Here is a 15765-nt window from a genome sequence, read left to right as displayed (position 1 = left end):
CCTGTTTTCATCTCCAACGTTATGAGGCTAATACGAGGAGCTACATCGAAGGTGATTGTAAACGGTCGGGTAGCGCGCTCGATTCCTATTAACAACTCAGTCCGACAAGGGTGCCCACTCTCCATGATGCTGTTTGCGATAGCGCTTGAGCCGCTGATGTGTGTTATGAGGCGTTCACTTACTGGGATAGCGCTTAATGAGAACTCTTTCGTTTGTCGCGTGTATGCGGACGACCTGATCCTTCTTGTCAGATCAGGACGTGAAGTGCGTCAGGCTATTGAACATCTAGACTTACGGGACGGCGGCAGGCAGTGTCGTTAACATGACGAAATCCAAAATTATGCACATTGGACGGGGCCTGGAAGACGTACGGGACCGTTTCAGACGGTGGAATCGCTGAGATGTCTGGGGATCACATTTACCCGTTCACTACGGCGGTCAGCGGCGGCGAGTTCTCGGCGGCTTCTGCAGAATGTTCGTCTGACGATACGCAACAACTCATTGAGAGCCTTTGACATGATCCAACGTGTGGCATACACTAACGTTCACATAGCGTCACGACTGCCCCATTTAGCGCAGATCCTACCAATACCGAAGGGTAGTGCAGACCGCCTCATGGCTGCCTTTGGTTTCTATGTTAGTACTGGGATGTTATTTAAGATCAAATATGACACGTTAACGCTACAGTTCCAGAACGGTGGCCTCAACCTCACAAACGTGCGAAACAAAGCTCTGGCGCTTTACATGCAAGCGATGAAACGAAATTGGCAACAACGAAAGCATACCATAACGTCAGCTCTGATAGAAGAACTTGTTCCGCCTTCGTACGAACCCCCTATTGCGGTGGGCAATATTTCGCCTTCTCTTGCACACATTGCCTCATTTCTTGTTGATTACAGTTAGGTTCGTCTGAAAGTACCTTCGACGAGAATACCCATGACTCGGGAGATCTATAGGTGCTTGATGGACCACCATGGCCGCAACATAATGGAATTCAAGTACCCGTCGAGAACGTGGAACCACATTTGATGTGCAGTGCATACTCCATTACTGTCAACACCAGCGAGATCAATGTGGTATATTCTTATAAACCGTAAACTTGTGACCAGGAGTCGATTACATACAATTCATATGGTCGATTCTCCTCTTTGCACAAACTGTGGACTGTTAGCAACGGGATAACATGGTTTAGTGTGTGGCGCAGCGAGGGACGTCTGGATGCTGACGCGTCGAATACTGGCCTTCCTTCGGCGCACTAACTACACAGAAATAACATCGGATGTCCTTCTTCTATCGGACAAGACCTTTTTCCCCAAACAAAAGACGTATGCGGTCAGTTGGATCGCTTTACATGTGACGAAATATTTGTATTCGTACGATATTAAGTCCGTGATGGATTATTGGATGTATTTACAAGAACAACACGAGCTCATACGGAGTCATACGAAATACAGGACTTACTTTTCCAATTTTTTAGGAAGAGTTTTTCACAATCCGCCCGACAGCTGGGGTGTCCCAGAACTGAGAAGACTCCTGCAGCAGAACGACTAGAGACAGTACTGTGCGGTCCAATTATATTGGCATATAGCACACTGAGAAGAAAACTGGCCCCTACCTGTTGGCACCAGTTATGACTGGATTATGTTAACGTGAAAAGAAAAAAAACACACACACACACACACGCACACACACACACAACGATGGTAACACCGAAACCGCCTCAGATAATGGTCCTTCGAATGGTCGGCGCAGGAGAAATACATGCCGCCCACGATGGCAAAAATGGTCAAGATTATATGACTTTCTGCCAGATTTATGATGGGACACCACGTGCTGCAGGGATTGTGATGCAGATGATAACTTCATTTTCACTCCCGCCCGTGACTAGGATTGTCATTTACTTTATTCATGTTACAAAAAAAAAAAAAAAATAAAAGAAGGGGGCGGCCTTTAGGTTGATTTTATGGTTTCCAAATTGTTTTTGCTGTCTCTCTACTTTTCTTATCCCTAGGACAGCACAAGTGTACGAATAAAGATTGTTTGTTTACTCTGCCTTCCTGTTAAAAAAAAGAAAAAAACAAAAAGAGAAAAACAAGAAAGAGGGATAGGGCGTTAAAAAAAAAAAAAAACTCACCTGAGCTGTGAAATTTTAATTTCTATGTTGGGTAAGTACATTCTAGAAGTATTCACAAATGGCAAGAATCATTGTACTGGACTGTTCTGTAGCTGTGTATATACCGTATGTGTTCGTGCCGGAGACAGTTCGCTCCACGCTCTTGTACGTGCAAGTGCTGAATAAACCTTCGTTAAGTGAAGTTAGTGTTCGTCATTCATCTAATTACACCTTCTCCTACGTGATATTGTATAGGCTTTCTAAATTTATGACAAAAATTGATTGAAATAGGAAAAATATATGGCTCGGTGTATAGTAGACTCTACACTCTGGTAGCATGAAACGTAGTGCAAAGAAAGTTTAATATTGAAGAAAAATTTCTTCTTTCAGACATGTTCAAAATGTTCAAATGTGTGTGAATTCCTAAGGGACCAAACTGCCGAAGTCATCGGTCCCTAGACTTATACACTACTCGCACTACTTAAACTAACTTATGCGAAGAAGATTTCTCTCTCTCTTTCTCTCTCTCTCTCTCTCTCTCACACACACACACACACACAGACACACACACACACACACACAAACACACACACCCATGGCAGAGGGAGGACGTGAACCTCCCCGTTAGTCGCGCGAGCCTTGGCAAGGCGCCTTCGACCACGCGGCTACCCCGCGCGGCTTCAGACATGTAGTTTTTAGATTATCATAATATGAAGAATGAACTTCGTGTTTGCTAAAGGGCATTTTGGGAATTTAGAATGCAGTTTTTGGCTGTTTAGAATGAAATTAGCAAATCTGCAGTACACATTCTGGCCAAAATTAAAATTAATGTAACTGGATTCATATTAGGCTGAAACATACTAAGGTTAATGAAACTAGGCTTCCAAAGCTTTAGTTTAGTTTCCGTTACAGAGTAATAGATATTTTCAGGTTATTAAGTGCAAAGGATCTCGACTTTTAGAGATGGTTCCGCTTACTGTAGAAAACATGTGTCAAAGGTGACCTGAAGATGTGTTCGAACTGAGAATAGGCAGTACTAGTCGAAAAAGGATCAAGCTGCAGAAAAAACAGTTCATATCGAAGCAAATAAATAAGTCCGAAATTCGCTGAAGAGGAAAGAAAAGACAACTAAAATTCACAGTTTCCTGGGTTACAATGACACAAAGTGTATATATATAGTATATTGGGCCTAATCTCTCTGTTCAAAAACGTCCGAATCCTACTCATAGCGTGCAGACTAAACTGCTACCCATCGTATCACCTTGAAAGACGGATAGCCAAGCAAGATTTCCTTAGCCTGTTTGGCTCTTACAGAGCTTAGCATCGATGGGAGAAAAGCAGCCTACCCGTTCTGCTGTAAACGTGCGGTAGCTCGTCTGCACGACTAACAGGTAAGCGTGGGCAGGTTAAAAGCGGAATGTATACAGGGTGGTCCATTGATAGTGACCGAGCCAAATATTTCACGAAATAAGCATCAAACGAAAAAAACTACAAAGAACGAAACTCGTCTAGCTTGAAGGGGGAAACCAGATGGCGCTATGGTTGGCCCGCTAGATGGCGCTGCCATAGGTCAATCGGATGACAACTGCGTTTTTTTTAAAATGGAAATCCCCATTTTTATTACATATTCGTGTAGTACGTAAAGAAATATGAATGTTTTATTTGGACCACCTTTTTCGCTTTGTGATAGATGGCGCTGTAATACTCACAAACGTATAATATATGGTATCACGTAAAATTCCGCCAGTGCGGACGGTATTTGCTTCGTGATACATTACCCGTGTTAAAATGGATCGTTTACCAATTGCGGAAAAGGTCGACATCGTGTTGATGTATGGCTATTGTGATCAAAATGCCCAACGGGCGCGTGCTATGTAAGGTGCTCGGTAACCTGGACGACATCATCCAAGTGTCCGGACCGTCCGCGGGATAGTTACGTTATTTAAGGAAACAGGAAGTGTTCAGCCACACGTGAAACGTTAATCACGACCTGCAACAAATGATGGTGGCCAAGTAGGTGTTTTAGCTGCTGTCGCAGCTAATCCGCACATCAGTAGCAGACAAATTGTGCTAGAATCGGGAATATCAAAAACGTCGGTGTTGAGAATGCTACATCAACATCGGTTGCACCCGAACCATATTTCTATGCACCAGGAATTGCATGGCGACGACTGTGAACGTGGTGTACAGTTCTGCCATTGGGCACAAGAGAAATTATGGGACGATGACAGATTTTTTGCACGCGTTCTATTTAGCGACGAAGCGTCATTCACCAACAGCGGTGACGTAAACCGGCATAAAATGCACTGTTGGGCAACGGAAAATGCACGATGGCTGTGACAAGTGGAACATCAGCGACCTTGGCGGGTTGATGTATGGTGCGGCATTATGGGAGGAAGGATAATTGGCTCCCATTTTATCGATGGCAATCTAAATGGTGCAATGTATGCTGATTTCCTACGTAATGTTCTAGCGATGTTACAACAAGATGTTTCACTGCATGACAGAATGGCGATGTACTTCCAACATGATGGATGTCCGGCACACAGCTAGCGTGCTGTTGAAGCGGTATTGAATAGTATATTTGATGACAGGTGGATTGGTCGTCGAAGCACTATACCATGGCCCGCACGTTCACCGATCTGACTTACCCGGATTTCTTTCTGTGGGGAGAGTTGAAGGATATTTGCTATCGTGATCCACCGACAACACCTGACAACATGCGTCAACGCATTGTCGATGCATGTGCGAACATTACCGAAGGCGAACTACTCGCTGTTGAGAGGAATGTCGTTAAACGTATTGCCAAATGCATTGAGGTTGACGGACATCATTTTGAGCTATTGTTGCATTAATGTGGTATTTACAGGTAATCACGCTGTAACAGCATGCGTTCTCAGAAATGATGAGTTCTCAAAGGTACATGTATCACATTGGAACAACCGAAATAAAATGTTCAAAAGTATCTACGTTCTGTATTTTAATTTAAAAAACCTACCTTTTACCAACTGTTCGTCTAAAATTGTGAGGCATGTGTTTGTGACTATTACAGCGCCATCTATCACAAAGTGAAAATAGTGGTCCAACTAAAACATTCATATTTCTTCACGTATTACACGAATATGTAATAAAAATGGGGGTTCCTATTTAAAAAAACGCAGTTGATATCCGTTTGACCTATGGCAGCGCCATCTAGTGGGCCATCTGGTTTCCCTCTTCAAGCTAGGCAAGTTTCGTTCTTTGTAGTTTTTTCATTTGAGACTTATTTCGTGAGATATTTGGACCAGTCACTATCATTGGACCACCCTGTATATAGGCTTTCTAAATTTATGGCAAACATTGATTGAAATAGGAAAAATATATGGCTCAGTGTATATTAGACTCTACATTCTGGTAGCATGCAACGTAATGCAAAGAAAGTTCAATATCGAAGAAATGGTTCTTCTTTCAGACATGTTCAAAATGTTCATATGTGTGTGTATTCCTAAGAGACCAATCTGCTGATGTCATCGGTCCCTAGACTTACACACTACTTAAACTAATTTACGTTAAGAACAACACACACACACACACACACACACACACACACACACACACACAAACACACATGCCCGAGGGAGGCCTTGAACCTCCGACGGGGGGAAGTCGCGCGAACCTAGGCAAGGCGCCGTAGACCACGCGGCTATCCCGCGCTGCTTCAGACGTGCACTTTTTAGACTAACATAATATGAAGAATGAACTTTGTGTTTGCTAAAAGTTATTTTGGGAATTTAGAATGCAGTTTTTGGCCATTTAAAATGAAATCAGCAAATCTGGAATACACATTCTGGCAAAAGTATTACTGGATTCATATTTGGCTGAAACATACTAAGGTTAATGAAACTAGGCTTCCAAAGCTTTAGTTTAGTTGGCGCTACAGCGTAATAGATATCTTCAGGTTATTAAGTGCAAAGGATCTCGACTTTTACAGGTGGTTCCAGCTACTGTAGAAAACATGTGTCAAAGGTGACCTGAAGATGTGTTCGAACTGAGAATAGGCAGTACTAGTCGAAAAAGGATCAAGCTGCAGCGATAACAGTTCGTATCGAAGCAAATAAATAAGTCCAAAATTCGCTGAAGAGGAAAGAAAGGACAAGTAAAATTCATAGTTTCCTGGGTTACAATGACACAAAATGAATTTATATATTATATTGGGCCTAATATATCGGTTCAAAAACGTCCGAATCCTACTCATAGCGTGCAGACTAAACTGCTAGCTACTGCAGCACCGTGAAAGACGGGTAGCCAAGCAAAATTCCCTTGGCCGGCCGTTGTGGCCGAGCGGTTCCACGCGCTTCAGTTTGGAATCGCGCGAGAGCTACGATTGCAGGTTCGAATCCTGCCTCGGGCATGGATGTGTGTGATGTCCTTAGATTAGTTAGGTTTAAGTAGTTCTAAGTTCTAGGGGACTGATGACCTCAGTCCCATGGTGCTCAGAGCCATTTGAACCAAGATTCCCTTAGCCTGTTTAGATCTTACAGAGGTTAGCAGCGATGGGAGAAAAGCAGCCTACCCGTTCTGCTGATGACGTGCGGTGGCTTGTCTGCTCGGCTAACAGGTAAGCGTGATCAGGTTACAAGCGGAATGTACATATCTCTGGCGTGAGGCGCGTGGAGAGAACGCAGTGGCGTCGCCGCAAAGTGTTGTGTGTCTGTCCAAGTGCAGAGCGCGGCGCGCTGCCGCCTTCGCGCGTGCTCGCCGCTATAGCGCGGCCCCCCGCCTCTGCCGCCGCCCGCTACTTACTGGCCTGGCTCTTGTCTCCGGGATCCGCGGCGGCAGGCGCCGTCGCCAGCAGAAGCGCCACCGTCAAGGGCAGCAGCTGCGCCGCCGGGCTGCGCTTGACCGCGCGCGCACACCGCCGGTCCATTGCGCCGCACTAAAGCTCCAGCTAGCTTTACAGAGCCTTTTAACTGGACGCCGCCACGATAAGACTAAAGACATCCCCCCTCCTCCAGACGTTTTCATTCTTTCCTTTTCTCTCTTTCTCACACTGCAGGCAAACTACCAGCGTTCCACCCGGGTTTATATCAAGACATTACTGTGTTCGCTCACAGCCGCTCGCTGACGGTCTCTAATGGCGGTGACGTCGACGAGACATAACCGTAAAGCTTCATTTTTACGAACACCGCTTCTCCTAGAGTAATGGTAACTAGCTATGTTTGCAATACTTAGAGAACACACCGACTTCATCGAAGTTGCAAATTCTCTCCTAATATACACTTCCGACCAATGAAATTGCAAATTAAGAAATTTTATTTGTTGGTTACGTATAAGTTACACACTGAAGTGCCAAAGAAACTGGTATAGGCATGCGTATTCAGATACAGAGGTATGAAAACAGGCAGAAAACGGCGCTGCGGTCGGCAACACCCATATAAGGCAACAAGTGCCTGGCGCAGTTTTTAGATCGGTTACTGCTGCTGCAATGGTAGGTTCTCAAGATTTATATGAATTTGAATGTGGTGGTATAGTAGGCGCACGAGCGATGAGACACAGCATCTCCGAGGTAGCGATGAAGTGGCGATTTTTCCGAACAACCATTTCACGAGTGTACCGTGAATATCAGGAATCAGGTAAAACATCAAATCTCTGGCCGGAAAAAGATCCTGCAAGAACTGGACCAACGAAGACTGAAGAGAATCGTTCAACATGACAGAAATGCAATCCTTCCGCAGATTGCTGCAGATTTCAGTTCTGGGCCATCAGCAAGTGTCAGCGTGCGAATCATTCAAGGAAACATCATCGATATGGGTTTTCGGAGTCGAAGGCTCACTCATATATCCTTGATGACTGCACGACACAAAGCTTTACGCCTCGCTTGCTCCCGTCCACACTGATATTGGACTGTTGATGACTGGAAACATGTTGCCTGGTCGGACGAGTGTCGTTTCAAATTGTATGGACCAGATGGGCGTGTACGGGTATGGAGACAACCTCATGAATCCATGGACCCTGTATGTCAGCAGGAGGCTTTTCAAGCTCTGTAATGGTCTGAGGCCTATGAAGTTGGGGTGATATGGGACCCCTGATACGTCTAGATACGACGCTGACAGGTGACACGTACGTAAGCGTCTTGTCTGAACACCTGCGTCTGTTCATGTCCATTGTGAATTCCGACGGACTTGAGCAATTCCAGGAGGACAATGCGACATCCCACAGGTCAAGAATTGATACAAAGTGGCTCCAGGAACGCTCTTCTGTGTTTTAACACTTCCGCTGGTCACCAAACTTCCCAGACATGAACATTACTGGGCATATCTGGGATGCCTTGCAACGTGCTGTTCAGAAGAGATCTCCATCCTCTTGTACGGATTTATAGACAGCCCTGCAGGATTCATTGTGTCAGTTCCCTCCAGCACTACTTCAGACATTAGTCGAGTCCATGCCACTTCATGTTGCGGCACTTCTACGTGCTCGCGGGAGCTGTACACGATATTAGGGAGGCGTACTAGTTTCTTTAGCTCTTCATTGTAGGTGGAAAAATATATAATTACATTTGTAGATGATTTGGTGGGATACAGGTGTTCAGAAACAGCCTGAAAAGCTTGTAAGAGTGTTGCAGCGTAGGTTGTGCTGAGAAAATTTCGATACGTTGCGCCGTTTCTGAGTTAATTAGCATTTGAAGTTAGCCAATCCGGCCGTTGGGTGAAGAAATTCAAGTGGCCATTGAATAAAATTAGTGTCAGTTGTTATCATAGCTTAGTTAATAGCACATGAGACTGCTCAGCCTTTCACTCGAGATCGATCCTTACTACCGTCTCATGTTCAATTTTTGTATTCCTCTCCTGTACGGATTTAGGAAACCAAACTAGGAACACGTTTAGCGACACGGTCTCTGACGGGCCGCTTAATATTGCGCAGGCAACGGCGTAATTGGCTAATTCCAATGCTAATTATCTCGGAAGCGGCGCAAAGTATCAATTTGTTTTCTTAAAAATTATTTCTCAGCACAAACTACCCTGCAACAGCTTCTCAAACTGTTTCTGACCAGCTTGTATAAACAGCGCACTATCTGATAAAAGGTATCCTGACATCCCTATCTAACGCGAAACATTAGGTGTCTTAAAAGATGGACCCATCACCATAAAATATGGTGGAGAGTATTCTGTTGTCAGTAGACAAGCTGTAACGCCAGAATTGATAAGAGAACTCAATGATTTCTACCGTGGTCTTGGCGTTCGATGCTTCCTTAGTAACAAATCCATCAGGGGCGTTTCAGTCCTCCAATAGCTGCCCAAATCGATCGTTACTGATCTGATTGTAGACTCTAAAGGCATAGGAGCAACCGCAGCTGAACCAAGACCAGGCAGACCTCATGTAACGACGAATAGAGACAGATTTACCCTTACAAAAAAGGAGCAGCATTCATGTAATTTACATAATGCAACAAAGCATATCAGATTTCAAAGCAAGCGCTCCAATTGGTGCCATGCCTAGTACCTTTCTAACAGGGAAAATCATTAATCCTATCTACAGATGCTTCACAATATGGAGCTAATACTGCACCACGAACAAACGAATGAATCAGAAAATTCTACAGAATTCAGCTCAAAGAAATTAATTGTTGCTTAAACAGAAAACGAAGCGTTAGCCGTCATCTGTACAGTCCAGAAATTCCACACTTCACCGTGTGGTGTAAATTTCCAGCTAGTAACCGACTACGAATGCTTGCTACGTTAGCCTTGGGTAAGACACGACAGCGGAAATATTGCAGGGATTGGCATTATTCTTCCGGAATGTGGACGTGACATAATTTACAAGCCAATAGACCACCATGCGAATGCTGACAATCTGTCATGACTCTCTGCAGGTGCAGAACCGGATTTTAACAAACAAGAAATCGTAATTTTCGGTAGTCCTACAACACACCCAAAACTTTATAATGGATATTGAATAATAGCCCGGATAAAAATACAGGTGTGACATCTGTACTGGCCAGTTATTGACAGAGATACTGAGCCCTTAGCAGTCATGCATGGAGTGCTCTCAGCGACAGATCTCACTAAACAGGGTGTTCTCCACGTCACCATCATCAGGACCATGGGAAGGTATTCGCTTATATTATACAGAAACATCGGCGAATAAGACGTCACTGAGTAGCTGCTGCACATTCCAAGTCTTCGTACGTGAGGACAATGTGTTCTCCAATTACGGTCGCACTGAGGGCTGCCACAACGGTTTTTGCTGCTACAAGCTATCCAAACGCAACTGTATCGAATAAGTGGTTTGTGATCATAGTAGAAACGACATCTCACAGAGCCATTCCGTTCACAATCCAATAGAGAAACGGAATGTAAGATGCGTACATTTAAACAGAAAATAAAAGCTATCACCAAGACTGTCTTCAGAGATGGTATTCCTACAATCTATATTTAGATCATACTCCGCAAGCCAGCAAACGGTGGCGGTGGAACGCGCTTCTGGTACCACTAACTAATCCTCCATTCTCTGTTCCTCTGGCGAATGGCACATGACAAGAATGTAAGCCCCTCTCTTAGCTCTTATTTCTCGAATTTTTCAGTCGTGGACATTTCGCGATATTTATGTGGGAGGAAGTAATATGTTGTAAGACTCTTCCCGGAAAATACTCTCTAGAAGACCTTTCCAAGATGCACAACGCCTCTCTTGTAAAGTATTCCACTGGAGTTTGTTGATCATCACTGTGACACTGTCGCGCCGACTAAACGAATCATGACGAAACGTGTCGCTCTTTGTGGGATCTCCTCTATCTCTTCTACCAGTCCGACCTGGTACAAGTCCCAGACTGATGAACAATACTTAAGAATCCATCGAACACAGGCGTTTTAAGCCACTTTTTTCGTAAATGAATTACATTTCCTTAAGATTCACCGGCCGCGGTGGCCGAGCGGTTCTAGGCGCTCCAGTCCGGAACCGCGTAACTGCTACGGTGGCAGGTTCGAATCCTGCCTCGGCCATGGATGTGTGTGATGTCCTTAGATTAGTTAGGTTTAAGTAGTTCTGAGTTCTAGGGGACTGATGACCTCAGATGCTAAGTCCCTCAGAGCCATTTGAACCTTAAGATTCTTCCTATGAATCTGCGTCTGGCATCTGCCTTTCCTACCATTTCTTTTACGTGGTCTTTTCACTTAAGGTCACTCCGGATAGTTACTCCTAGATATTTTACGGTAGATGTATTTTCCTGCAATTTATCAGTTGTACAATAGTGGATTTCTTTTCCTATATATGTGCAATATGTTACATTTACTTACGTTCAGGGTGGACTGCCAGAAAATTCACCAGTCGTCAATCCTCTGAAGGTCATTTTGCAAATCGGTACCGTCTTCAAGCGTTGCTGCTTTCTTATAGACAACCGTGTTTAAAAAATGGTTCAAATGGCTCTGAGCACTATGGGACTTAACATCTGAGTTCATCAGTCCCCTAGAACTTAGAACTACTTAAACCTAACTAACATAAGGACCTCACACACATCCATGCCCGAGGCAGGATTCGAACCTGCGACTGTAGCAGGCGCGCGGTTCCGAACTGAAGCGCCTAGAACCGCTCGGCCACCGTGGCCGGCACAACCGTGTGATTTACGACCAGTCTTAAGGAGCATTCGACACTTTCTACTAGATCACTGTAAACTATAATGACCCCGTCAAACTTCCTCAGGGTAATCTGCAAGTTACCTTTACATCTGTCGATTTTGTTCCGTTAAGAGCGATGGGTTGAATTTTATCTGCAAGGAAGTCTTGAACCCAGTCGCAAATCTGGTCCGATACTCGGTAAGCTTGTATTTTTTCTACTAAATAGCAGTGCGGTACGGTTTTAAATGCTTTGCTGAAGCCAAGGAACACACCATCCACCTGAGCGCCGTTGCGTACAGCGCTATTGATCTCATGGAGGAACAGGGTGAGCTGAGTTTCACAAGAGCTCTCTTTGCAGAAAACATGTTGATTTTTATAGAGAAAATTTTCGTTCTCCAAAAACTACATTATTCTTGAACATAAAACATGTCTCACATTTCTACAACAGGTTGACGTCTACAATATACAGTAGCTCAATATTTATGTACATCTTTCACAGTACTGACAGGTCGACGCTCATAACAGAGGAAAGTCTGGCCGTATTACTTCGTAAGTGAATAGCTAGAGGTCTCTTAACGTTGCTATACCCCGAACTCCAGCATTACTCCAAGCCTCCAGCGGGCATTCGATAACAGGCAGGTGTCCTTATGTGGGCGCGATCCTATTGAAGACATCCGACCTGGGAGCCAACAACTATACGCAGAGGCCAAGGTTTCCGCCTGTATGTAATAAATTATGAGGAGCAACATTCGAGGCAGCACCAAAATTGTCGACAGAGGGCACCTCCACCAGACCCCACCCTGCAATCCGGCACGCGACCACATCTGCAAAGGCTGCAGCACCATGCACCGTAGTGCAGGAGAACGGTGGACAGTTATGGAACATGGAGGGTCCGTCTAATACAAAACTAACAGCACAATACCAGCCCACCAAGCAGGATCCTGCTGCATGCGCAACCACACCCTCCGAGGGGACTAAACACTACAACAAAAATTTCTTGAGATCGACATAGAAACCTGTACGAATTGTGACGATTCTGCCACTATGTGTAGAGTCAGGGACGGTGACGCGGAGGGGGAGGAGGAGGAGAGGGGGACACTGTAACCGTCTCATACTCCGACAACAACGTGGAAGATAAGTTTGTACAGCTCACTGAGAACATCGATCACTTACACTTCTAGAATTGCAGTCTAGAATTATAACTGAAAATAAGGGCAACTTTCTGGTAAGAAAGGAAATTCGATTGATAGTCGAATCATAAAATACGATTGGCGCCTTCATCAACGAGTTATTCGCACGAGTAGCACCACAACAAAGCGACATACCCTCTTTTCAGACGTCGTATCATGTAACATAAATCAGACGGCATCGGCTGGTCTTGGAAGAAGCAGCCCAGTCCAACGATATTCAGTCTGCAACCTCTTCTATTACGTACAACAAACAGGCGTATCTATTACGTAGGCTATAGGCTGTTTACGCGGACGTAATTGGACTTAATTTCGGCTGGCACTGTGTGATCCCGTTAAGATAAACTCTTGTGGTCTTGATCTTCCTCTCTACATGCCTAGTCACAGACAGTGGAACTCGACTACAGTCAACAAAGGCATCCATTGCACCAGAATTTTTACATAATTTGCGTTTTCCTGATTCAGCCTTCTGAGTATTCCTTTAACTGATACTATGCCGCTATTTTAGGTGGATAATGTTGACCACATTTAAATGTAAGGGTGAGATATTTAGGTTTCAACAATAAGATCATATGGAGGGCAGTGGTCGATTGAACTATTAATAGTTCGAGTTGCCCAAGCTTGTGGGACCTACACTGGGTCGAGATAACGTCGAGCATGGACAAAGAACGGCCTTGCAAATGATTGTTTGACTGGTGACGGAATGTAACAGAAACAATGAAGAATCTAAATTAACAGATACGTGAAGGAAGATACAATACATCTGAGAAAAAACTACTTAGGAAAATTCAGAAACTGTCGTTCAGGGCAGAAACTATTAATTTTCTAAGCCACCTACATATGTACACTACCAATCACCAATCAGATCATATTCTTCAGTTCCCAACATTTCTCTGTTCTATTGACATACCCTCTGCACAATGTACATGCATGTTTGGGATCATTGTCTTGCTGCAGAACAAACCCGCGACTAACAAGTCTCTTGCCGGATGGAACTGCACTGTTGAACAGTATCCTGTTATATCCTTCTTTCTTTAATATTCAATCAGTTCTCAGTATATCTCCGACTTTATCACCTGCGAAACATCCCCACACCAGACCGACCCTCTACCATGTTCCACCGTTGGCGTCAGACACACTCTTCATACGCTTCCCACGAAGTCGACGAACAAATAATCGATGATGACTTTCAAATACTTCAAACTTAGTTTCGTCCGTGAATAACGCCTTGAACTATTGCTGCACGCTCTAGTTTTTATATTTCTGTGCCTACTACAATCGTTTCACGGTATTTTGTTTGCGTAATAATGGTTTTGGTCTCTATCCACCCCTTGTTCACGTAGACGGCGTTGACTACTGAGATAGAGATTGGAGCTGCTGGCATGCTGTTTACTTCCTCTCGAATTTCGGGTGCAGTAGGAGTCCCCTGTCGTTTATTCTGTACACATATGAAATAATCATCCCCATATGATGCTACTCGGGTCTAACAGACCGCGAAACGCTTGCACTGGCACTAGTTTGCTTGAACCTCTGCAACTTTTGTTGCTATTGTCTCACTAGATTAGCCTTGCAGATGCAGAACTATAATTACAGCACGTTTTTCAATTCCAGTCTCCTGCTTCCGCCCCGTCAGGAGGTAAATGTTATGAACCCGATCAGCTGTACAAACACACTGCTGGATGCACACATTGTACTGTAAACAAATGCTAACTAATTGCTACAGAAGGCAGAAGGAATGAGGCTTACTCGAATGGAACCGTCTTAGGTAAAGATACGTCAGCGTTGTTGTGGATACTCATCAGCGCTCGTGTATCCGAACAACCGGTAAAATATACTAAAGAGGCGGTCTTATTTACATCTTTATACTTGTTCTATTATGGGGATATGATAGAATATTCAAGAATAAATCCCTGTTGTAGCCACAAATCCATAGCTGTGATGGGTGATCGAAAAATTTTGACTGGTAGTGTATCCTGTGGAGATTGTGCTGGTAAAATTAGATAATTACCAGTTCACGCGGAGGCGTAAGAGCATTCAGTCATTCGTCTCGGGCTCAAGCGGCCAATGAATAGGGGAAGAACATTACTATATGCTGGAACACAAAGTGCACACTCCATTTCCCAGTGATTCGCATTTATACACTGATCAGCCAGAAGATTATGACCACCGACCAACTTTCGATATAAACCCGTCCAGTCGACAGCAGCGTCACCTGGAGAGGAATAAGTGCTAGTCAGACACAAACACAGTGAATTTAGTACCAGTGAGCGTGCTGTCAGTATGTAAAATGGGAATGGCGCGCGATCTATATGAGTTTTGATATTTCAGAAACTCTACCAACTTGTCGGGTGCTCGAGCAGCCCTGTCGCGAGTGTCTTCAACAACTGGCGAAACCAAGGTGAAACCACGTTCCGACGTCGTGGGGTTGGGCGGACCCCCCTCATTAGAGATGCCGGGCGTCGTAGGCTCGGCAAATTGGTAAACAAGTCAGACGGTGAACTGTGGCGGAACTAACATCAGACTTTATTGTTAGGCAGGGTACAAGTGTATCTGAATGCACAGTGCACCGAACACTCTTAACGATAAGCCTCCGCAGCCGACGACCCAAACATGTGCCAAAGTTAACATTGGCAACTACACTACTGGCCATTAAAATTGCTACACCACGAAGATGACGTGCTACAGACGCGAAATTTAACCGACAGCAAGAAGATGCTGTGATACGCAAATGATTAGCTTTTCAGAGCATTCACACAAGGTTGGCGCCGGTGGCGACACCTACAACGTGCTGACATGAGGAAAGTTTCCAACCGATTTCTCACACACAAATAGCAGTTGACCGGCGTTGTCTGGTGAAACGTTGTTGTGATGTCTCGTG

At 44.5% G+C, this 15765-nt stretch overlaps 1 protein-coding gene across 1 annotated transcript in view; it reads right to left on the bottom strand.

The window, feature by feature from the left end:
- Nucleotides 1-7019, bottom strand: part of LOC124775119 (serine protease snake-like) — a 216871-nt gene extending 209852 nt beyond the window's left edge. The window contains exon 1 of the mRNA XM_047249961.1: nucleotides 6896-7019. Coding sequence (XP_047105917.1) covers nucleotides 6896-7019 — 124 coding nt within the window. The remainder of the gene's footprint in view (nucleotides 1-6895) is intronic.
- Between the last annotated feature and the right edge of the window lie 8746 nt (nucleotides 7020-15765).

The sequence above is a fragment of the Schistocerca piceifrons genome, chromosome 1 (genome assembly GCF_021461385.2).
Source record: "Schistocerca piceifrons isolate TAMUIC-IGC-003096 chromosome 1, iqSchPice1.1, whole genome shotgun sequence".
Lineage (NCBI taxonomy): Eukaryota > Metazoa > Arthropoda > Insecta > Orthoptera > Acrididae > Schistocerca > Schistocerca piceifrons.
The sequence above is the reverse complement of the archived record's forward strand: the minus strand, read 5'-3'. Positions and strand labels throughout refer to the sequence as shown.